This window comes from Leptosomus discolor, chromosome 4 (genome assembly GCF_034619465.1).
Source record: "Leptosomus discolor isolate bLepDis1 chromosome 4, bLepDis1.hap2, whole genome shotgun sequence".
Taxonomy (NCBI): Eukaryota; Metazoa; Chordata; class Aves; order Leptosomiformes; family Leptosomidae; genus Leptosomus; species Leptosomus discolor.
This window is the reverse complement of record NC_141394.1, coordinates 68,953,088-68,978,074: the sequence shown is the minus strand read 5'-3', so window position 1 is coordinate 68,978,074 and position 24,987 is coordinate 68,953,088. Positions and strand designations below refer to the sequence as shown.

The 24,987-nt window shown below is 43.9% G+C and overlaps 2 protein-coding genes across 3 annotated transcripts in view; one reads left to right on the top strand and one right to left on the bottom strand.

Moving 5' to 3' along the window:
* Nucleotides 1-1,652, top strand: part of STX18 (syntaxin 18) — a 70,507-nt gene extending 68,855 nt beyond the window's left edge. The window contains exon 11 of the mRNA XM_086464276.1: nt 381-1,652. Coding sequence (XP_086320402.1) covers nt 381-476 — 96 coding nt within the window. The 3' untranslated portion in view covers nt 477-1,652. The remainder of the gene's footprint in view (nt 1-380) is intronic.
* Nucleotides 1,653-3,357: 1,705 nt separating this feature from the next.
* Nucleotides 3,358-22,850, bottom strand: NSG1 (neuronal vesicle trafficking associated 1). Of its 2 annotated transcripts, XM_009947927.2 has the most exons (4): nt 22,722-22,850; nt 19,095-19,211; nt 8,465-8,575; nt 3,358-3,558 (listed from the first exon to the last, which is right to left on the bottom strand). In XM_009947927.2, the coding sequence occupies exons 1-4, from the start codon at nt 22,848-22,850 to the stop codon at nt 3,358-3,360; spliced, it is 558 nt and encodes a 185-aa protein (XP_009946229.1). The 2 variants fall into 2 exon arrangements, with proteins under 2 accessions (XP_009946229.1, XP_086320472.1); XM_086464346.1 differs by lacking the exon at nt 19,095-19,211.
* Nucleotides 22,851-24,987: the final 2,137 nt, after the last annotated feature.

Genomic DNA, 24,987 nt, shown 5'->3' with positions numbered 1-24,987 from the left:
TGATAGAGGCCTGTTTATTTCTAATCACAGAAATTCACTTTTGGAACTTAAAACTAACCTTTAAGCATGTACGTACGTAGTTCATAATGTTTTGCGAAGATTTCCACTGTGGAGGATCTTGGGGTTGTTTTTGTGGGGTTGTTTGGTTTTTTTGAGAGGACCAATTGTTAAGATTTTTGAGAGAAGCTTTAGTGTGATAAATCTGAAGAGGTATAGCCAACCTGGCTTCTAGTCACCTGAAATTAATGGCAAGCTTTCTTCTTTCTCTTGTGGGGAGGGAAGAGCGAAGCCACTAACAGTCATCCTGGGTTGGCACTTGGTGAATCCTGCTGGGTGTTTGCTTACTGGGGATGGTAACAGAGATAACCTTTTCCTCACAGGCCATCAAAAACAATGCTGGATTTAGAGTATGGATCCTGTTCTTCCTCGTGATGTGTTCATTTTCCTTGCTTTTCCTGGACTGGTATGATAATTAATTCAAAATACAATCCTGACTACAGGCGTCGTTTGTAAAACCTCTGACAGGTTTTTCAGTGGAGCAGGGTACAGGGCATACCTGCGTATTTTAAGCATTTTTCATACTGCTCTGATGGAAATATTTTCCAATAAATAAGCACATGTACATATCCGTTAGCGCAGGGGGAGCTGATAGCGTTCGTTTTAAATCCCTTTATCAAACATAAAGCCACACTTAATCCTGCAAAGAACATAGAAACCTTTGAAAGAGCTGGTAAGACAGCTACAAGCTGGAGCACAGCCAACAGAAGAAAAACCCGATGCTGGTTTTACCAGTCTCCCACAGATCTGTGATGTTTAACGTCCAGCTCCCAAAGCGCAGACCAGATCAAGAGAAAACCGTTCCTGTGCAAAAGCATCTACACTGTCTCAGGCTTTTATTTCATCACACCACTTCAGTACACAGTGATCAGTTTGCACACGTATGACCTCTACTTCTAATCCTCTGAAACTACTCAAGTCAGAGATCAGGTTGCTTTAACGGTAATAATAACGGTCAGAAGCCAACCGAAGAGCTTTACTTCCAGGTGAAAAGAGAGGATACACCACCAACAGATTGTGCAGTAAAACAGAAGTTCTGGATGTCAGAACAAAGCCAAAGTTCAGGCAGCATCAAAGACAAACTCTTCAAAGTACTGAAATTGGGAGCAATTTGTAAACTAAAAAAAGTCTCCAAACCAACTGTATGTAAGGACAGATACGCTCCCTCCTGTTCCATCAGAGGGAAAAATGGTGGTTTGACTTCAGGAAGCATAAGCAATGTGTTTCTCCTCGATGGTAAGGCGTAGGGGGTTTTAATGTGTATTGGTACGAGAGAGAGAAATAAGTTGTTTCCCATCTGTATTTACTTGTGCATTAAAGTTTTTATTGTCCTAAATTTAAGGGGAGGGGATGTATCGCAAATCATTTCTAAGTCCTGGGGAACAGACCTTTCCATCTCATAAAATCTGAGCGTCCTCTGTAAATACGTTGATAGGAAATGTGGTTTGCTCTGTCCTCTGAAATGTACATTTCTATACATCACACGCACCGAGCAGCAGCAGCCTTGTTCTCTACTCTGCACAGAGTGAAAATGTCAAAAGTTACGTGTGGATTAATTACATCAAATAAAGCACACGCCTGCTAGAAAACGCAAACATGGTATGTTTTGACTATCTTAATATAAGTTTGAAATTTTTAACTGCGAAGAAAAATTTGGCACATAATTTATTGCTTTTGATGCACTCCACATACCATAATGACTTAACAAAAAGCCTTTTACAGCTCTACTGTGTAATACACGTTTTGTATCAAACCTAGAGAATTAAGTAGTAATGGTTAATTCCACTGTATCGGTAAGAAAGGTTGTTGATAAAGCAATTCTGGAGAAAAATAAAAGTAGAGCTGACCATGTTTATTCTACTACCAGTCTTGAGGAACAGCCCATAGTGATGTTTTCCTTTCATTTTTGTATAGTCTCTACTAAAAGGAAAAAAAAATAAAAAGGAACTTTTGACATGTCCACTGCGCCTTGTCCCATTCCCGTTACAGGGACAAAAAGGGGACTTGCTCGCCCAGATGCTTCACACACTCGCTTTGTCTGTTAAATTAGTAAGATGTCTTTTTTGTACCATATATTTAAGATTTATAATAAAAATGAAAACATGGTTTCACACAAAGAAGAGATAAGTTTGTAATTACAATGGAACTTTAACGTGCATCCACAATACTATGTTCTTCTACATCTTTTCCCCTCCCAAGCCGTACATGAACAGTTCTACTCTTCACTCTTTCACATGTAGCTTGAAACCAGCCAGCTGTGTTATCTAACACACTATTGATTCACTTGTGAGGCTCAGTGTTTTAAAAAGTATCAAACTGCAAACCATACATAAACTGAAAGCTCTTTCTAATTAATAAAAAGGCAAAATGTTAATGTAGTAAGAGAAAATTCAGACATATTACTCCCTCCTTGTATCCAACAAATTACATAGTGGATTACATCTACGGTGAACAGGCTTTCTGCCTCTAAGTATGATCAAAAGATGTCGTTTCTCATTAGAACATCCTGAACTGCATATTTTTTACACTTATCCATCACTAAAACTCTCTGTGTTTTCCCATAACGTCTACCTAGTTTGTGTTTCAGTGCACATCCTTACCAAGATGCTAAAGCCACAGTGGAAATGCAGTTAAATCCTGTTGACAGCAATAATAAAACATCGAGCATGCCTTGTTGCAGAGAACTTCAGTATCACTTACAAATAAACAACAGTAAAGAAAATGTAAGAAATAATGCTACCTGACAGTTTCTTTCTCCACACAAGTCATTACATTACGCCCTTGACATCGATGCTGACTACCATTCTTGCTTGAGCCAAAACTGAATATGGAGTATAGCTTTCAGTGAAACAAGAGATCACTCTAGTTATGGCTGGGGTGTTTCAGTTTGCAAAATGACAAACATTAACAAAAAGAAATAAATAAAGGATCAGTTCAGACAGCAGAACATGTGATTTCTCTAAGGTCCAAGCCCCGAAAATCCAGTGAAGAAATCTGTCAGTATATCCAATAAACTGCAAGAACATCTCTAACGTTGGATTTTGTATTAACATTGAAAATGGTGTCAAAGCTCTAAAGCAACGGTGATATTCACCTCAGTTTATGCCCATGAATGTTCTGCAGCAAGTTTTTTTGTTTGGGTTTTTTTTTTTTTTTTGCAAAGCAGTATCAGCAAACAGAAGCAATTGCACCATAAACATGAGTAACCTCTAAATTATCCATAATTATATTTCATGAAAAGTTCCTGGAAGTCCCTTAGTTACCTTCGAATGACATAGTGTTAATGATTAGCGTATCGTACTAAGCTGATTTCTCAGCGGCTTCAGTCTCCTGTTCAGACAGTTTCTCTTCTGACAGTACCGTCATCCACGGGGACACTGAGCGCGTGATGGTTTGTTTGGCCAGGTTGTAGTGGTTTATGACTGTGTAAAATTTCCCTCGAGCACTGGAGTCTTGTTCAGAGTAGTAGTTTTCCAACCCAGCGGGAATGCATTGATTATTCTGAAAAGAAAATCCATCACTTAGATTACAGATACAGCCCCACACACCAAAAGTAGGTTAGGGGTTTTTTTTTCCTCTTCCTCCCAGTCTAAGCCAACGCCTACTTTCTGTGAGTGAAGACGCAACATTCAGCAATGAGCTGCAGGGTTCTCCTACTGTGCTCAGAAGGTTCTTCCCAGCAACCCTCAGACTACTCCTGCATCTGCCAGGAAGACCAGTCTGGGCTTATGCTTGCCTAAAATTATTTTTAAAAGTACTCAATCTCTAGTTCCAGCCACATTTGCTGCTTTTTCCTCCCCACCTAGTGCCACCTGTTTGGTCTAAACTACAGCTGCCTGTATCCCACCCCCCTTAGAGCAGCTTCGGGCACTTCAACGCAGTGTTTTCAGTCTAGGGGCAGAAATCAACACAGATCTCTTGGTGCCAAGGTATGAACATTTTATAGCCCAGTAAATAAGACATAGAGGGAAGACACTGTGGGTGGCTAAGTGTATGTGCAAGGGTGTACCCGCCTACAAAATACTTCACTCTTGACTGTCAGAAAGATATAGCCAAGAGTGGGCTTTTAAAGAGCCTGTCTTTAGCCGCAGGACTGCATGACTGAATTTCCCCAGATGTGTAAGAGCACTACATAGAAACTGCTGGGTGCTCAGAGCTTTTGAAAGTGAAATACCTGACTTGGAGAGTTAAATACTAAGTAGGCTCCAAACTCTGCTGTCATCTTAAAAACCAACGTGAATGTGCATTAGTCAGCAGGTACCAACCGTTCCAGTGCTGATGCAGCGACAGCCTACGAAGCAGCTAGTTGTGCTGAAGGAAAAAATGACTTGGAGATGCCCTGTGACCCCCAGGTTTTGCTCCAGAAGGTCCTGGGTCTCTCTGCAGGTCCTCTACCACATCTACCAGTCCAGGCAGCGTTGCCTGGTACCCGAGTGTTGGGGCAGCCATCTGGGCAACTGAACTGACCCTCTGAAATAGTAACTATGAGTAGCTGCAGCTTGAGGAAAATTAAGTTTAATTTCTACTCTGACTGTTTTAAAAAGAAAAAGGCCGTTTGGTTTTCCTGCTCCCAGCACCAGAAGACTAAAATTCATGATACTGCAGCATGGCAACTTTGAACTGCTACTGTTCTCACAGAATTTGGCAAATGAAACCAAGTACTGGAAACTTCTGAGCACAAAAACCACATGTAAAAGTGTCGTGGGTTTTAGGACCAGGTGCTACCTCAGATGTGTCCACGTTTACTTTTGAGTTGACTCTTGTCCTTGTCAGAAAAAAGGAAAGAGAAGTGTCACAAATAAGCACCAGTAACAACAGTTTCAGATGGTCTGAATCATAAAGCCCAAAATGACTAGGGGAAGATCCAGCAGACAGTCTTGGCTTAATATAAATTTTGCATCCTAATAACGTTAGAGTGGAGAAAAAAAGCATCAGAAGATATCAAAGAAAAAAGGAAGACTTGCCAGAACAACAAGCCTCCAGGCAGTCCTACAAACCTGCCTGCCGCTGGCGAACACGACCGTGTGGCAGATTTGGCTGCTGAAGGAAGACTCGCTGTCAGGCGACCAACAGCCCTCCCTGGCGTTAACACCTCATCGATTCTAACCTGCCCCTGCTCTCGAGAGAAGCCTCGGTGTGTGTCAGGCTCGCAGCACTGCTCACAGCTACCGCATCCACCCCGGCAGCTCACTTTACTCTGCATCGTCTGTTCAGTGGCAGCCCGGGCAAACCTTCCCTCCGGGTTTTGTCTGAAGTAGCACTACAAAGCAGACGGGATTTAACCCCGGCTAAGCAGACACCTGTGCCTGTTCAACACTGTTTAAGTCAACGGAGGTTTCCCCACGGCTGTAATCGTATGTCAGCTGCAAGACTGCGATGTAAATTTAAAAATACAGTAATCCAGGAATCTGGACTACAGCTCTTTGATATGCATGTTCACCTACATCAACCGTACCATCTTCTGGAAGTATTATCCATGCTTTATCTGAGATAACTGACACTTCTTCTGATGTGATAAAATGACTAAGAAGTATGTAGACAAAGACAACTTTGTAGCGATGCTTTCACACAGTCATGGAAGGTAGTCACAATTCTAAATATTTAAAATGGGGGAAGGAACACAATCCATTGATCTAATGCAATCTGCCAAGGAAATTCAAGCAAATACAATTATTAGCGCTGAAGACAAGCCAGGATTACTGCCAGTCTAAAAAAAAATGCCACAGAATCTTGTGTTGCTTTTAGAAGTAATTTGCTTTGTAACGGGCAAAATGACTCAGTAATGTTATTTTTTGTAGTCACAAACATGCACAAGATCCGATAGAAAAGCCTAAAGAAACACACAGTAGTTTCCATCTCAACTGCATTTTTGCTCCTGGGATTTCTTGCTTCTAGAAAAGTCAGGAAAAACCTGCCCTGTTACTGCTCGCTCCCTGCGTACTGCCCAAGGACAGCCCCCTCGCTTGGCTCCGAACCAAGGCAAGCCATGCAGCGCTCAGCAGCGACGGAGCAATGGGAACTGGTGCCAGTTCTCATCCTGCTCCTTGCCCACGACCTTCAGCTTATGCAGAACATTTCTCTCCATATTTTTATTTTCTGTGGTTCCCAGGTGAGAGAAGTAATAAGGAGAGATGTGGGGAGAAACTGGGATGCTCCAGAGTGAGTTGCCAGTCTACTGTTTCTTTCACAGCCCTTCTACTTCAGAGATTACTTATGGGTTAAGGCCTGTGATGCCAGAGAAAATCCCAGTTGCCAGTCTGTATCTGGCTGTATTAAGATGACTCTTTTTGTTCCCTTGACATAAAGACCCCAGTGGTATTCACTTATAAAGAGTATCTTCTGTCACGTCGACTTTACGGGGTCAGCGATTCCAAACGTCACAGATGATGGTGTTGTCTCTAATGCACTGCAGTTGCTCCGTGGTACTGTCTGCCAGTCCGACAGTGAAAGCTAAAGGGTAACAGATGCGGTATGGAGCGTAGTGAAGCCCTGGAGAAATCACTCCAGGATGTAAGTGCACTCAGATTGTTGAGGAAAACTCTGGTGAGTGTCACCAATAGCCAGTAAAGAGTGCTTCAGAGGAGTGACCCACACAACAGCAGCACTAGGGCTGCATCAGAAAGCTTGAGCTCACACAAAACTGAGGCTCGAGCAGTTTTAAGGTTGCTCTACAAAGGAAAATAAGCACCTTTTGAAGCACTCCTTCAAGCCCTGGATGTGTAGGACAGCAGGAAGGCCGAAAACACTGAAACCTTTGGCACTGCTCCATGTATGAGAGCATCAAAGCAGGGAAGAGTGAGTCTGACTCACAGCTGCGGTAGCTCAGCCGTTATGCAGAGATTCCCATGGTACCAGGCTTCCTGAGGCAGGGGACACCTTCACCCTTATCCAGGAAATCCCATCAGCACCCAAAGCCTGGGGACATCCAGGCCAGAGAATGTTGCTGAGTCCACCTGAAGCACGAAGCCAGTCCAGAGACCTTGGTCACAAGATGACAGACTTCTTCATCTCCCTCAGGTCATCTGTGCCGTGCCATGCCATGCCATGGACTCTCCCAAAAAAAAGATGCAAAGGCAACACATACAAATTCAGGTCAACGCTGCTACTTTCAGGCCTTGTGTCATTTGCTAATGTGTCTCCTGCAGCCAACTCACTAGACTTACAACAGGAGCACGTAACCGGCCCTTCCTGACAAGTCAGGATGACATCAGGATAGACTCAGTAGGAATAGGGAGTCCATATCCATAGCCAAGAGAAAGCTTAGGGAAAAAGGCTAGTGCCCCATGAGACATGAGCACAGTGGGTTTCAGTGCTTGTCTGAGGCAACACAAAAAACCAACAGTAGAAGGAAAAGCTGGATCTCCCGAGTTAGAGCCACATATTCTAACCACGGTAGCTTTTGCCCTTGAACCAAGGGAAAGCAGTAACCTAAAACGGCACGCCTGGAGCCAAGTTAAATCAGCAAGGCGTCACTGATTGTAACTTTGGACTAGATTCTTCTAAGATATTTATGTGCCTGAAGTGACAGAATCAAAAGTCCTGAACAGGATCATCAAGGAGTGCTGAGGCAGCCATTCCTTCTTAAATCCTTTTGAAGATCATACTAGGTACCCATTTGATTCCTTACATGACTAAATATTCTTTAAAAACTAAGAGGGAAGCACGCCATCATCACTGCGACTTTTCTCACCTAATTACAGCCCAGTTCAATGCTGCTAAATTTACAACTGAGAAAGCAATGCTGCCTCTCTGACTTCCAGCCCAGGTCACAGCTGAGGAGCCAGAACTAGCATCTTGCACAAATGAAGTGGGCCCCAGCCTCCCTTTCAGTTAGCGCCAATATTTTTTCCAATAAATGTGTTTTCCCTTTTTTTGGCATCGCTTTCGGCCTGTAGCAGTAGGGCTCAGAGGTCACTGTTCTAGCACAAGGAGTTCTTTCTCCAAAAATAACCCTAAAGTAACTCTGCTGCTCTTAATGAGAACATCACTCTACTGTTTCTTTGACATATATTCCACAGTAATTTTTTTTTCTCCAAGTTTTACCATTCTCTTCTTTCCTAAGACACATGAATTTGGAGGAACATGCAACGTTAAACTGCATGACCCAATAAATGAGGGCTTCGTCCAGACAATTGCAGATGCAAGTAGGTTTGAAGGACACAGGTGTTGGGCCTTTGGCTGTATTTTCAACGTTTAAAGCATTAGCAAAATAACAACATGAAAATTGTGCAATAGTACAACTTCAATTATAAATTAAGCAGAAAGAAACATAGCAGGAAGCACACTAACCTATGAAAACAAACACAAATTTCTATGCAATACAGTATGACTTAATCAAGGTTATGCAGAAAACAACACAGAGAATATTAACACACTCCTGTTTTTCTAGAACGTGCACACAATTTACCTTGAAAACAAATCCTTCTGGACAGGTATGATCATACTTGTAAACCTTGTAGACTACCAGAAATACAACACACGTTAAGAACGCAAGGGCAAAAAGGACCAGCACGGTCACCTGTGAAGAAAAATAAAACAGGCTTATGTTAGTAAAGCACTGCCGTTACATCGCTGTTTGCTGCGGTCGGCAGCAGCAGTCAGCTACGAACGCGCTTCACAGTAAAATCTAGGAAAGGATAAAAACAGCTTCTTAATTATTGAGGGAGAACAGGGAAGCAGCATCTAAGTGCTTCTACCTCGCCCCTCCCAGAGAAGGAAGCGGCTGCTCTGGTCAGCAGCCCATTGCCTCTGCACTGCAAGGCTTTCTCGGCTGCCTTGCTGCTCAGTGCACGCACGAGGCCAGAAGGACACGTCGAGGCAGCTTGGGGCTGCGGCTTTTTCAGTGTTTGGATGATGTAAGTCTAGTGCCTGCCAGCTGGTAAGCGTGTTTGTTCTCCCCACGCCTGTCCAGGAGTGGAGTCGGGTGGCAGTAAGTTAGCACAGGCATCATCCAGGTAATACAAAGGTGACTCTAGGAGGGCAAGGAGAAAGTGATGCCTGCCCTCTCTCGTCAGGATGAGAATTTGGGTGCCTGCTGTGAATGCAGGGATAGTTACACCAGTAGTCTGCACGGCTGGTTGCTCAATGCTCCCTAATTTATAGGCTGAAACAGTGCTGCTTCATCACACAGAGACTGCACAGGAGTAGTTCACTGCCAGATCCGTAAGGGAAGGCACCCTGTTCAGCACAGGGCTAGCCTCGACACGTTCTGCTGCAGCTCCTGCCACAGCGACGCCTTTACAGCCTGCATTACATGGCACTGACTCTTCACCATGTCCTTAAGTACCTCTCTGGTCCTGAATTTCAGCTGGAGGAAAATCCAAGACACACCTTCAGCTGAATCTGAAATCAATGCCAGTACCAAGCTAACCTTTCCCAGGCATAAATTCCAAGAAGCCGGAGACCGGCAGTCTTTTAGGTGACCCGGGAGACAGAACTACCTCTAGAATTGCCTCACCTATTGGCCAGAGGAAGCACAGGATTTCGGCCTAGCAGTGACACTGCAAAGCTCCCTAATTCAGACCCGGGTTTGTGGAACATGTGAACTGAGCAGATCAGACCGAGTGTCCCAGATGTGTGGTTTTATTATTCTAAAGCTTCTACTGATAGACAAACAAGTAACTCAAACGAGATTATGAAGTAAGAGTGGTTGAGCTTTTTTTTTTTGGCAAGTTAGAAAGAAGCCAGCATGTGCTACAGCGTAAGAAACGGTAATGAACAGAAACAATCAAGATTATATGATTAATTAATTAGAACAAAGTATAATATGATTAAATTTTAAAGGAAGACAAGTAAGACAGCTATACACACCTAAAAAAAGATAACTTAGGCACATCAATTTATGCAAACAAGAATACTCTCGTATCTGAGGAAAAAAAAAAAAACAAACCCACAACGTAGCTTTGCCCCTTGGTAAAAAAAAAAAAAAAAAAAAAAAAAAAAAAAAAACCAACAAAAACAACCACCACCACACACTCCCTGTATGATAAACCCCAGAACTAACAGGATTTGCCACACTGCAAACTGTGTGTGGCGGTGGGACTAGTACGCTGAAGGACGGAGTGAACTTTCAGGGACTTCTCCTGCTGGGGAAGCAAACTTCGCCACGGGCAGACAACAGCGAGTGCTAAATTTCCTGGCCAAAACAAGGCTGGGGAGTGTCGTGTGCTGCTGAAGCCAAGGACTTGACAAGGGTTTTTGTTGGCAGAAGTACACAAAAAAAGAAGGGTCGGAGGGGCAACAGGGAGAACTGCAGATCAGAAAGTAATTTTGCAGAAGAAATGTAGATATTAATGTAACAATGCCAATCGAAATGAGACGTGGAGCAAAGGACCTTTCTGGTTAATAGCAACATCTTCAGTTTCTCAGAATAGTCACTGGATTACAAAATAAAAAATAAAATCATATTCTTAATCACCCTCTGAAAACCTCACACTGACATCAATTTTCAAATCCAATTAGTCTTTCCCCAAGTTTATTACTCATTTGCATACACAAAGGTTAACATGGACAGATCACTCTGTCTTGCCAACCTCGTATTTTCTGCTCGCATGTCCCGTATCTCAGTATGTCCTGCATGAATCCAAGAAATTCGCAGGCCTGGGACACGGGACATGGACACCAAGCAGAACAATTGCTCTGGTACAGATGGATTCAGCCCTCAGTCTCCTCTGCAGATAGGAATAAACAGTTTAAAATGCTTTGAAAAATATTCTCAAATCTCAAAGCATTTTAACCATATTCCCTAGACATCCTAGCACAGAAGAGTAGAATTATAGCATTATTTCCCAGTTGTAACCACTCTGACACAGATGTGGCTGCAGGAACATACTGTAAAGCTAACAAGCTGTTTTCTAGTTGAGACTAAATATTAGACAGTAGCAAAATATTTGGATTTCCACAATCGCTGCAGGATCACTCTTTCCAAGGCTCTAAAACCATTTTGGAAAGTAATTATATTATTTCAAAGAGGTCAAAGCAGATCACTGGAGCCTGGCAAGTTGCAGAGCCACAACCTCAGTGTCGATTGCCAAGACGTGGAGCACTTCCCTGTTTCAGCAACCCACGTGGAGCTGTGAGTTCTCACTGCCCGTACAAGTCATGTCCAGCATGGTTCTTCCATTGCCACACAGTAAGCCATTGGGAAGAGCTCTCGGGGCTCCTGGTTCATAATTCTCATGGAATCTTTCCCTCTCTCTTACTGTATTTCCTAATGTTATTAATTTTGGTATTAATATGTAAATTTTTACTCTCATTATCTCCAATAATTTGCAATCACACTCCATTTGCAAACCCCTAATCAAGTAAGCTCCTGTCTCCCTTCTGTTAGAACAGAAGCTCCCTTCTCTTACCATTCTTCAGGATAGAAGTAACTTCTGTTTCAGTGAAGGACAGTCACACATGCAACTGATACAGATGGGAAGAAATCCACCACTGGATTCCACGGTGACTGCAGTCACCTGTAAACCAATCCCCTTCTCCCTTACAAGCTGAAAATCCTTCCCTTCCTTCTAATAGCCATTTTCCTTCACTCATAACCGCCCACCGATGGTCCACAACTGTGAGATCCCCAGGTTCACGTCTGAACAGTCAGCTTCTCTCTGCCAGTAACGCAGCGTGACCCTACCTCTCTGCCTCACCACCTGACCCTCTCCTCCCAGATGCCTTTCAGAAATAAAAGCATGGGAAGAGGGAAGGCGACAAGCTGCTCTTAAGACCAAAAGTGCTACCAAAGCTGTCATTTTATTGCTTTCTTCAACAGCAGCTTTGCACACTCACTATAAACTAAAGGAAAGTTATTCTCTTCTTCCTACCGAGGCACTAGCAGCAACTTGCCCTCCTCCCCTGTTCAAGGTAGGAGGGGATGCAAAGCATGCACAAGCACCACTCCCTCTCCTCTGGAAGGAAATCCTGAATTTCTTCTTGTGGCAGCCAGCTGGTCAAGTGCAGGACCCCACACAGTGGGAGCAGAAGTCTTCTGAATTACTATGATCACTTCCTGCCATGTACATCCTGCAGAACTCCAAGGTGACTGTCACAGCACACAAGAGATGGGCTTTTAAAATACTTTTCATGAAATAAGTACAAGACAGCAAACACAGCCATTTCTTTTAACTAGGCACTCAAAGTGTGGTTTTGTTTTCATCTTGAGAGTGTCCTTTAAAGTTGGTTTTAAGGGGATCTGGCAGCACAACTAAGCGAACAGAAAAGATGACAAGATATTATGTATGTAGCAGATTTTTGAACAGATCGTAAGAGCAGAAGAAGGACAACGTCTAGCCAGAAGCCATTACAGTAATCAAAATGAGAGATGACTAATGAATGAACCAAGTGTACCCATAGCAAAAAAACCTGTGTTCAGGCTCTGTAAGCATTTAGCCAAACAGATGAAACTCGCCAGATCTGACAACAACACTAATGCATACACAGCTCGTGATAAGGCCTTACCAGCAAGATCTGCCAGATCTTCCCAGTCAGTCCATCCAACTTTGCTACAGCTGCAAAGCACTGGAAGCTGTATTTTCTCTGCCTGGCTGCTGCAGTCTCCTCCTTCCTCACTCTGCTAACATTTCTCATGCTCCCTTTTTCATCAAGCTGGAGTATTACAGCAAAATTAATCAATTGCACCAACTGTGCCTGCTTCTCTTCACACCCTTTCCCGGCTCCTGTCCCTTTCTGAACAAATTACAAGTCACGTTTCAAGGCATGCACAAGTCTGCCCCTTTTGCTCCTCTTAGCTCTACCTCCTTCCATTCTGCCTGTATCCCACTGCCCCACTAAAGCCTCGGTGCCGTTTCTCCTCTGCCTTCGCCTCCACCTTTCTCACCATGCCTCCTCATCTTGCCTGAAATTCCTTCATTAACCCACTCTTACTGTGCTGCTTTGCATCGCCTTCCTTCGAGCTTTTCCTTCCGTCGTGCACCTTTCAGCACGCAATCCCACCTAGGAGAAGTGGAACTAAAGTGGAACTAACAAGACATGCAGTAATTTTCACTGCTCAATCACTGGCACTTGGTCACATCTCATCTCTGCTCTACATCAATGCATCAACCATTTCAACTGCATCCTCTTGGGAACACAACTTTCATTTCTGATTTGTCTGTGAAGTGCTAGGCACAGACTTGGTGCTAGCACCAAACAAAAAGAATGAAGACATATATTTATAGAGCACCTTTCATATGAAGTGATTTACAACCAATTTATGCTTTGCTCACCAGTAAAATGCAATGTCCTCTGGGATGAAATACAGCAACTCTGTACAACCATTTAGGACAGGAAATTAGGATTATCGCTATCCAATTTAAACTACAAGAGAATTTTAGGCAGGCAGGCTGTAATTACAATAGATGGCGTCTGGCTACATTGCACAGACTAAAATTCCTAACACACCACGCTGACTTCCCTGCAAATGGCCATGACCTCCATTTCACCTCTCCCCCCTGAAATCCTGCATCTCCAGCTGCACAATGCCCTCTACCAGCATGTTAGAGAACACTGAAATCGGCTCTCTGCTTCCCCTAACATTCCTGCTTTTCCAAAATTGTATTCTTGTTTGCTATTACCTGGGCCTGTCCCTAGAAGTGAAAAATGCATCTTAAACAATGCACTTAAAGATTAAGGAATGTTTAATTGGCACCATGAAAGAGAAAAAGGAACATCACATCTATACGTGCAACATTTGACCCATATTCATTTACAGAGCAGTCTACATTAACAGAACAACTTGGTACAACTTCCCATATACACATATACAAGATGACCAGTGACTCAAAAGAGAACCAGGTGCCTCATTTCAGAGAAGTATTTCTAACATCACATGTCATGATGTTAGCTACATGACCAGCATCTATCTATTAAACTCAACTTCAGAACATTCCCATCAAACCTTTGTGCTCAAAGAGGATTATAGTTTTGGGGTAGACGGTACAGAAGAAGCAGGAGAAACCAAGACTTTCCTTCTCAAACAGAGATGACTGGCTGGGATGCTTACCTGGAGATGACTGGGAGTAGCTGCAAGAAAGGCAGATAGACTCACGAACAGAAGCTACAGACCCAGTGCTTATTAACAGCAACACTGCAAGACAAGAGAACCAGCCTGCAAGGGAGTCGATTAATGAAACCTAAGGGAGATACTCTTAGACAAAAACAGGTTAACAAGGCAGTGGCCTGGAGAGTCCAGCACTGTGGCTTAACACAGCTGCAGTGCTCCCATCATCTTCCATCACATGGCACCACGTTATTTTCATAACTACAGAGATCTGAGGAAGCAGTTCCAGAAACTCTATGGCCCCAAGGCAAGAACTGTGTTACCTTCCCATACAAACCCAGAAGATATCTCCTGAGGCCAGAAGAAAGGCTGGAAAAGGTTACTACAGAAGAGGAAATACATGTTACGTGTTACATCTGTAGAAACCCAAAACATCTTCTGCGTCACCAGTGTCACTGGTTCGGCTCCAAGAAAAGGATTTCTAATGGATACAATGGCAGAGGACACCTGACTTAGAGCAGGGGAGCTGCTGTTAGGCATCCACTTTACTCAAATCTTCCAGCTCTGACTGTAAAAAAAAATTCCTTTTGGCCACAAACTGAGCAGGAGGATTGTCAATGTCAGATCAGAGAATTATCAAACATCTAAAAAAAAAAAAAAAAAAGGGAAAGGAAGACCGACAGTTGCCATGCAGTGCTTTTACTACATCAATTGTTCTAAAATAGCAGTTACATTGAAAGAAGAAGCTCCTTTATTTTTCTTGCTGGATGTAATAACGGAAAAATTCAAAACCTGCCAAATGCTTGTACTTGTGAGCAACTTTAATCCTGTGAGTAGTTCTACTGAAGAAAACAGAACTACTCATGGCAGTAAGTACCTGTCACTCTTCCAACACTAAGTGACAGACACATATACTTAAGGAAGTGATATCCTGTACAGGAACCAGCTGACATCTCATGCACCTAACAGACTTTTTAAGTGGGAGCAAAGAGCTACTCAACACACCAAGTAATCACACAGAAACAAAGAGAGAAGTGTTTTCCTTGTCTCTGATTATTTTTACAGCAATAATAATCATTGGTATTACTAAGAACAGGTAAGAAAGTCTTGAGGCAGAAAGATGTTTTAAAGGTTGCCCCTTTAATGCAAATCAAAAATTGAATATTTAAATATATGCTGCGTACATTTTTTCAGCCTTAAAGTGACCAGGTAAGACTGTGAGAACTGATTTTGAAAGGAAGTCTTGATTCCTCTTCCACAACCTCACACAGACATTTCAACAACTGCTTGCTACTTGACAGTACATGGCTTGCACCATATGGTCTTACCAAAGAAGCTCGAGGCTTTGGCTCTGCAGTTAGATGTACATAGAGATGTCGAGGATAAAGGCTGAAGAATTGAATTGCCTTTGAATAGAACCAAATGGTTGAAGGCATACCACAGCTTGGGTTTATTTAAGGGCTTGAAATTTACTGGGAAACATAAGTGTTTGCTTTCAAAATACTTCTGAATGTTCTTTATTGAGGTTTCCCCAAAGACAGAAAAAAAAAAACCTCATGCTTTGATACAACAGATTTTTTTTAAATTGGTGAGTTTGTGCACAGCTGTCAATTGCAGCCCAGTTCAACGGGTGTCAAAACAGACATCCCACTACAAAACCCAACTGGAGTTTGTGAAAACGTTGCTCTGTCAATGGGGGAGGAAAAGGTTTGGCCTTGGGTAACCGATACCATAAAATTTCTCCTGCAATAGCTTCCCCCTAAGTCCTGATTCATAAGACTCCTTTGAAATGGTATTTCCAGCCTTGTTGTGTTACTCTGTACAGCAGACAGTTTACAGGAGAGAAGAATCTGCCTCATTCAAAGTTGCTTTCCAGATGTGAAGGGCCAACCCCCTCCATCAGCCTACACTGTTCAAAGAACAAAAGCAAGACTTCTATTTCTCAATGGAAAATAACCTTCAGTGAAAAATCCCGTCTTCCTTGGTATGATTAGTGCCATAAAACTGAATTAAGACAACAGGGTTCTCAGAATCAGGAAGTCTTCACATTCTTGTGACAATTCTGATTTGAATTCAAAATGTGGCTTCATACAGGAAAATTATAGTTGCAGTTTTCTTTGTAAACATTCTCAGCTCTGTTGTAATAACTGTGGTAATGTGGACTGAATGCAGAAAGTACGTTTTATAATTTCTTACTCACCCAGCTGCTAAAACACCAAATGATCTACCCGACATATGCACATGCTGGAGCTGCTTCATTTGTTGTAACGTGTTATTTCTCAAGAACAGCTTTAGATGATCTGCACTGCTGAATCCCAAAAATGCAATCTGCTTTGTTCTTATTTAAGAGGTATATCCTAGAATTCACATGCGAATTATTTGTAAATATGACTGACTGACATTTATTTTTAGCACATTTAGGCTCTGTCTTGTGGCAAGCATATGCATCGGTGATGTACAGCCTTTAAGTCACTAAAATGGCATCTGAAGCTTCTTTCATGAACACAAGCCAAAGTCAATATCCCACTAGTTAAATAATGCATTTCATAATTATAGCAAATATTTAATTTTCCAACAAATATCCTTTTGCTCTCTCAGAATCAACAGCAGCAGTTAACATGATGGTTCACAATTAATAAGGACCCAGGAGAAAACCTCACACAATCAGTACTTTTCATCTACATATTTATGAAATTTCATCAATTATTCATGTAATATTTACTACTGGGAGTGGTGAAGATGACACTCATCCCTCCTGGAGAACTAGTCAGTTCTCTTTAAAATGTTGCAAGCAGCATAATTCAATGCTAAAACCATCATACAGAGATTAAGGGACATTTTTAGGACCCGAATGTTCTGCATTAAACTATTGTTTTCAATTAACTGAACCACAATTTTCCTAATTGATCAACCCCCACACTCTTCTTTAGAAGCCCAGACTCACAGCCACAGCGTGAATCACCCTGCAATTCCCAAGAGATACTAAATCTTACTGAAACCTCTCTGATGCAGTAGTTACCTAGCAGCAAAACCTAGCAACCCTGTAGTATGAGATTAATCCCAGAGTGATCATCATAAAGTGATATCTAAAAGATATTTTATTAAGTATGCCATCCAAAGGTATATAAAAACGCAACACAGAAATGCTGAGGCTTCTAACTGTTCAGCTATACAAATCTGAAAAGACCACCCAGCAGCACGACAAGCTATTTATTTGTCGTTCAGAGAGGTCTCGTTCACTCAGCTTCTCCCAGCAAAGACAGAAAGAACCCAGATCTACAGAGGGATGCACAAAACATTTAGATGCGACTAAGATATTAAAAACCCTTCCTCATCTACAATTTCATGTTCGAGCGATGAGAGCCCTTAGTCCCTACAGCTGGTGGGTAAGTGCAAAATCCCTCAGGTCCAGGTTCTGCTCAGTTGCTTGGAACTGAAGTCCTAGCAGGGCACTCAAACTAAACACTTTCTCCCGCTTCTCTCCTACAATGCAGTAAGCAGTTTCAGATCACCATAGTGTGACGAGGACACGCACCAAAGACAGCCAGACACAAGTTGTCCTTCTGAGCTGCCTGCATCTTACCTAACAACACAGTGTGCACCTGAGAGGAAGGGGATTACTCTCAAGGACTGGTACAGGAGGAGAAAGAGGGAATGTTAGTCAGAATGTTGTGTCTTCCCTGAGGGATGGGATGTCCTTGCTTCAAATCAGGGAGTAGAAAAACTGGAACTAGGTTTCTCACCTCCCTAGTAAATCCCTGCCACACCCCATAACATCTCTCATTAGCTATCTGGGGGGGTTCTCCACACAGCTTACTGGGAACCTACAGGCTTCGCTGTGTGGCTGAAGACTCCACCAGGTGACCTGCACTTAAAACACTTGTCCTGGTAACACTGCAAAATTCCTTTGCAAATGTAGCCTGAAGTGCCTAACGCCTCCTTGAGCCTTCCCTTTGTTTGTCTGGCACACCCCAATTCCAGCAGAGCGCGGCAGGTACCTTCTGAAGGTAGGCTTGGGCTGTTCAGCTTTTAGAGCCACTGGTCAGGCACAACAGAACTAGAATCTTTGGGTGTGCCCTAAAACTCCTATCATGCAAACAGAGGTTAGAAGTGTGCAACATAAAAAGAATCCACACCTTTAGTGAAACTGCATTTTTCCCCTCATACTAAACATCAGGCTTTCCAAATGTATTTGTACTTGCACATTGAACAGTGTGGCTGCCTACTGTTTAAAAAGGCTTTAGCATCCTTGGGTAAGATGCCAAATTAACAGCACTGAAAAGATGTGGTCTTCCTTTGTTAAGAGAATGGGTAGGAAAGCACGAGCTGAAGTGCCAACTTTCCTGCTTTGCTTTACTTACATAGAGCAAGAAAACCTATCCTCCAGTGAGAAGGGGTAATGGTAATTCAATCCTTGCACCAGTTAAGCTCTCACCTTTCCTCTGGGACTACTGGAAGGAGTAATGAGGATGTGGACACAAAAGGGCAAATCTGAGTCAGATTCTTGTTGAACTGCCATCTGCCAGTAACAGTTGTCACCAAGCTGTAAGATACAACTGGACCAGGAAAATGGATAGCGAAGAGCTCTGGTATACCTCCCTGAGCTGCCAAGTCATACATTTAACTATAAATAAATACATAATGGGCTATGACAGTGCATTTAAGAGAATGGTTTGGCCACAGTGAAAAACAAGCCAAATCTCCTTGTGGTTCTTGTCCTTCAACACTAGCAGGAGCTTTACCCATGCCATGAGAGCTACCTGCGTGCAGCCCTCCCACACCCTGGCCAGCCATGCTCTCACACACACGCTGACAGAAGTGCCTTCCCAATTCATCTGCCAGGGAGGGACGACAAGCGACAACGCTGCAAGATCCACTTTTGCTTCTAATCACTAAATACTGAACTATTGTAACATTTCTTTTTCTCGCGTCCAGCTACACGCACAGCAGCCGCTCTGTTGTAGCCAGTTCTGACTATGATCAGCAACCGATTTTAAGCACTTCTGTGAGCACAACCAAGTCATTAACATCTCCAGACAGCACTGCTTACCTTAAATCTTTCTGAAACACCTTCAGTGATGCTGATTGTGAATTCAGCTATTTTAGGAGTACGGAACTTTCCCTTCTTGCGATCAGGTTCATATTCTGTTTTCGTTTTGACCACAACCTTTAACATAAATAAATAAATAAAGAAGTTGTCAGATGAAACTAGCCACAGGAATCTTATTTATTCATTAACTATTCTTTTACCCGCTTACAACTGCATCTAGCACAGTAATTTTTTTCCTCCACTTTGTGTAAGTCTTTGGAAGCTCCAAGTTGTTAGTTATTTTTCCCATCATAGCAATCAACAAATTATCAACAATTATCTCTCAAAGTGGTTTTGACGAACGTACAGGAAGACTTGTTATGCAACAGTTTCACAAACATTCATTTTTTTCAGGTGTGGTGGTACTGTGCTGCCATACTAGGCAAGCATCTACTTAGTTCAAATCCAACTCATGAGGCTTCCTGCTTTCTATAGTTTGAAAATAGACCCCTCCATTTGCTTCAGGAGATCCCACTACCGGGATTTCAAACTGGAGACAAGTAGGATGAGACAATTACTGAAGAGTGCCCATAGAAATCTAGTGGATGGTGATACTGCCAGTAGCCATGTTCTCCGACAGCAGGATTTTGAGTTTAAAAGAAGTGAAATGACCCATCTAGTTGCTATTCACTATGTGCTAGACTATAGCTCTCAGCACTCTTATTTTTAACATTTAAATTATCATCTGCAAGCAGCAAGATGCACACAAACTTTTGTGTTAATGAGATTTCTCGAAATCCAAGGCTCTTTAACTTCAGCTTATTCCTTGCTAGGAGCTATTGCCCCAAGCTACACAATTTAGCACCTCACCTGTATTCCTAAAATACTCATTACGTCACTCATATGTCTAGTGCTCTCCCAGGCATTCTAATTGTACAAAATTTTCACATACCTAACCTATTTGCCTCATTTTTGTCTTCTACAGTTTTTCAGGATCTTTTTTAAAGTATCACTCTCAAGACAGGGTGCAGTTTATCATACTGACAGTGCTACTAAGGTTTGCTCAATTTTCCCTGTTGTTCCAAAGAATAAATATCGAGACTCTTTCAGATTTTTGGAACCAGATTCTTTATTTAGAGCAGCCCATGGTATATCAATAGCAGCTACACTATTCTGAAATTAAGTTTGTGACACTTACAGGTAGCCAGGCACTGAAATTAAAGCCTTGGGTTCCCCTCTCCTCAGTTCCCTGAAACGGTATCTGGAACGTGTAACTGTACCTAGACTCAGCACCACAAAGCTTATTAGACTTTTACAGCATTACACATATATGCACAGGACACAGGTTTAGAAATTCCTTTACCTATTTTCAGCTATAATTAATAAGATAATAATTATTAACTATTTCACTTTACAACTGTCCAACAGCATAATGAAAGTAAACTGAAGATTTTTGGAATGCTTTTTAATATTGTACTTCCCTTCCTCCCTCCTTTATGTTGCATAATCTCAGGCCACTCAAATCACATTCAGCTGACACTGAACGTACGGGTCTATCTGCTTGGTTATGTAATGCTGTCTTTTGTTTAACATACCTAAATATGAATTTAAATCAGTTCATCCCTTTAATTTAGAAGCTGTCAAAATCATTGAATTCTTAGCACTGTAGTCACTACTGTTCAAGAAGTTATGCTTCACTGCCATACTGGAGCCTTGTAAATGGGTAATAAGCATAGATATATGAAGTATGTCCTCCTGTTCATTATATATGAGTGTCTTCATACTTCAGAAGTATCTGTGTGTCAATCTTAATAGCTTCTTTTTTTCACATCACTTGCTCTACTATTGCCTTTGAGCCTTGTAGCAACCAGTAAAGACACACTGACGTGACTAACCAGGCAGTTACAGGAGGAAACCAGTAGGACCAATAAATACATGGCTTTATTTTTTTCCCCTCTGTGCTTGCAAAAGGAAAGGAAAGCTAACATACAGATAATACAGTGGAAAGAGTAGAAGAGCCAACCCTATATTCCTTTATTTAAGCTTCCAGGCTAGCTGTACATTTGCCTTTGCTCAAGGCAAATGCCGTGAAGGTGGGAGGAGTTCTGCCCCATTCTAGTAGGAGCAATCAGGCTGGTATAGAACCTCCTGGGTTCATGACCGAGGCTTTGCTCAGGTTAAACCTATTAACATACAGGTCCCCAGTTCAGACTTCTGCTTAGCAGCACAGTAACATAACAAATTCCTTTGGACATTGGTCCCTGGTAATCCGCTATATCCAGTCACCAGTTGGCAGGCGTATCAGACACAGTAAGACTTAACTTGTTTTAAAGCCTGAGGGTGCAATTTTGTCCTCGGTTACAAGATTTACACCCACATAACCGAGGGCAGGAAATGGACCCTCAGGCTCTCTAACAGCTGCTACGGCTTATTGCATTTATGCCTGCCAACTGGTCACCACACACGACACAGAATGATGTTGATAGCAATTAAAATGGAGGTCACAAATTTATTTGTATTGCCTACAAGCAACACTCTACCAAGGCAAGTTTTGCAAGCTAAAATTCTTTACCCCAAGGTAAGATTATGTCAATTTTTTTGAGCTATAAGGAACGCGTAGCTATCAGTTTATCTAGAAGTAGAATCAAGCTCGTGGAAAACACAATGCCAAAAATAAACATCAGCACGAAGATATTACTGACCATTTCCTAGTTAAATTTTGTATTTTTCAAAGACCACAAAGCTTTTTTGCCATAGGCATATGTGAGAAATGTGCAAGTAAGTATCCTACTAGAACAGGGTACTGAAAAAGAGAATACTAAAATATCTGAAAAAGTATCCTTTTCAGGATAAAAAAGCCTTACCTGTAGTAACACTTAACTGAACTCTTTATTTTGATGAGAATAAACATATCTACATGCTATCACATCACCTTCCTAAATCCTTAGAATTAAATCCTTTGTAATCAAACCATGTAATGAGGAATCCAGGAGGCACATTTCCCTTCCAACCTGTGAGCAGCACGTCGGACTGCTCCCTTCCAGCTACAAAGCTTCTGAATCACCTATTCAGAGGGTTCTGAACCAAGTAAGTTGCCAAGAGAAAAACTCAGCAGCCTACTCTCATCTTGTTATTTCAGCTTGTCTGGGGCTGGCATTAATTTCCTACTGAAGCACAGAAAGAACATGGAAATTCTTTCTCTCTGTGGCCAGTCTGCCCATGCACATCTTGCAGAGTAATAAAGCAGTGCTTTATCCCCCCATTAGGGGGGCTTTTTCTGGACAGAGAAAATTCATAGTGTTCACATGGTACCTTCCAGATATAAAAAAGAAAGATACAGAACAGGAAGGGCTATGACAATACAGCATAGAGAAGCTTGCATTTATCTGTTTATATATGTCATACGGCAGCACTGAAATCTATATATGCTTATGGCTAACATTTCCCACTGCTTTTTAATGCAAATCACTACTACTGATTTTCATCAGCTTAACCATTAGGTTTTTTCCCCAGAGGGAACCAGCATGCCTTAGAACACCCCGTATTTCTTGACATTTCCAAGCCACTCATTACACGTAACCTCTTCTTTTGTTGTTTGCTGGAGATCTGGGTGTGATTCTCCAGGGTGGAAACTAAAGCCTACTGTACCTTATCAGGAGGTGGGAACTGGAGCTGATTGACATCCAGGGGTGTGATCAGGGGGATGGTGTCAAATCCATCCTCCAAAAGGGGTTGCTTTGTGCTCTTCTCGCTGAAATTATTCCCCAGTTTCACCATTCTTCCAGGATAGAGGGATTTTCTGCTGGTACACACAGGCACACACGCACAGAAATGCAAAATGTCAGATACTCGGGATGCAGCAGACCTTTCCCCAACCCCCGGGGAACCCGAAATATCCTACGGAAAAAAAAAAAAAAAAAAAAAAAAAAAAAAAAATTACACATTGGTGGCTCTGACTCGGTTACATTTTGGCGTTTTGGGAACAAAGAAAGATGATCACCATTTTCATTGTCAAAGTAAAAAAAAAAAAAAAAAAAAAAAAAACAAACCAAACAAAAAAACCCACTGAAAATCCCAAAAGCACCCCAAAATCCCCGACACGTTAACCTGATCCGAGCGATAAGCTCCGGCACGGCCCCGCTGCGGCATCGCCCCTCTGCCCGCGGGGTCGGGAGGGCTCCGGCGCTGGCCCCCGCCCCGGCCCCGGCTCCCCTCGCCGCCTGCCCCCCGCCCCGGGGCCGCGCCCGGCGGGCACCCCGCGCCCCGCCATGGCGCTCCCCGGCCTCTCCTCACAGGGGCAGAGGCAAGGGCCACCCCGCGGCTTCCAGCCCTTCCGCAAGGGACGGCGAGATGTGAGGCAGCGGCCCCGCCACTCACCGCCGCGGCTCCCGGCCCTTCCTCGGGGGGCGGCGAGGCGTCGTTCCGCCGCGGCCCGCGCAGCAATGGCGGAGCGGGGGGCGAGGCGGCGGCTCTCCCTCCGCGGGGTGACTCTGGGCGGCCGCAGCGCCTGGGCCGTGACGCAGCCGCCGCCTGGCTGAGGGCAGCTCTGGAGCAGCAGCACAAAGGGGCCCCGCGGGGATGAGGCGGGCGGCTCCCCCCAGCCGGCTACTGGCGCAGCGGCAGCAGGTGGAGGAGGAGGCGGCGGCGGCGGCGGCGGGGGGCCGGGACGGGACGCGCCGCCCTCCGCGCCCCTCCCCTGGCGGAGCCGTACGTCCCGGCCCGGCACGGGGGGCGGCGGCGGCTGCCCGTGCCCTGCGCTAACGGTGCCTGGGGGCCGCCGCCCTGCCCCTCCCTCACGGCAGCCCCTTGTCCCTGAGGTGGGGGCCTCCCGGCCGCCCTGCCCCCGCCCCAGGGGAGCCGCGGCGGCGGCAGCCTCGGTACCTCGGGCGGGGAAACTGCGCTAAATAAGGCGGCGGCGGCGGCGGAGAGGGGGCCCCGGGCTCGCCTTCCCCGCCGGCCGGGTGAGGCGGGAAGGGTGTATCACCGGTCGGTTCGCTGCGCCCTGGCGCGTCCGCCTTCTCCCTCCAGCCGTTCCTGCCGGGAAAGGCCGGGTGTGCTGGTCAGGACGGCGAGACCGAGTTCCCTCCCTGCAAAGGGGGGAAATGCGAATACGGGAACCGGCGCTCGCGTCCCTTGAAGGTAAATGCGTACTGCAGAGCTGTGCAGCCCGAGCGAGAGAGGACATCTTATGATCTGGTCTGTCTTGAGGGGGAAGAAAAGACAAAAGCCGATTCATAGGCACTGTGCTGTCCCCTCTAACCCAAGGCGAGCGGCGTGCTCCTTTTGTAGCCTTGCAGGTGCCTTGCTTTCCAGTGTGTGGAGGGAAAACCCCTGGGCAAACGTGCAACAAGTGACTTGGATGGCAGGCAGCTCTTGAGAGAGAAGAGGCAGGGACGGCTTCTCAGCCTAGAGCCAGTTTTACGCTTCAAAACCAGCCAGCCTCTTTCCGCGGATGGCAGCGTGAGCAGCCTCTCTTCCCTTCTGTGCTTTGAGCGAGCACAAGTTGTAGGCAAAACATTGTAAAATATTAAAAATGAGACTGTAGAACTTGAAAGCGACTGCGGTTCAAGTTTTCTTGCTCTCAGAGCATTGCTGTGTTAGTTTATTCTACCATTTGGACAAGATTTTTCTTGGTACCACAAGGGGCAGGGACTAAATGTTTGCTTGGGCTTGAGATTCAGCTGTCAGCCCCCAGAAATATTTAACAGTGCTGATGCAGATGTGAACTGCAGATAAAAGTCAAACCATGCTGATGGCAGCTGCTCTTACCCTAGGAGCTGATGGCTTTCCTGCTTTGCGTTCAAAACCACCAGGCGCTGGTTGTTGGTGGCTGAATTTGGGCTAATTCTAAAATGGGCAAGGTTGTAGTGTGTGTGGACAGAGAATACCAGAGATATGTCAGCAGTGAGACCTT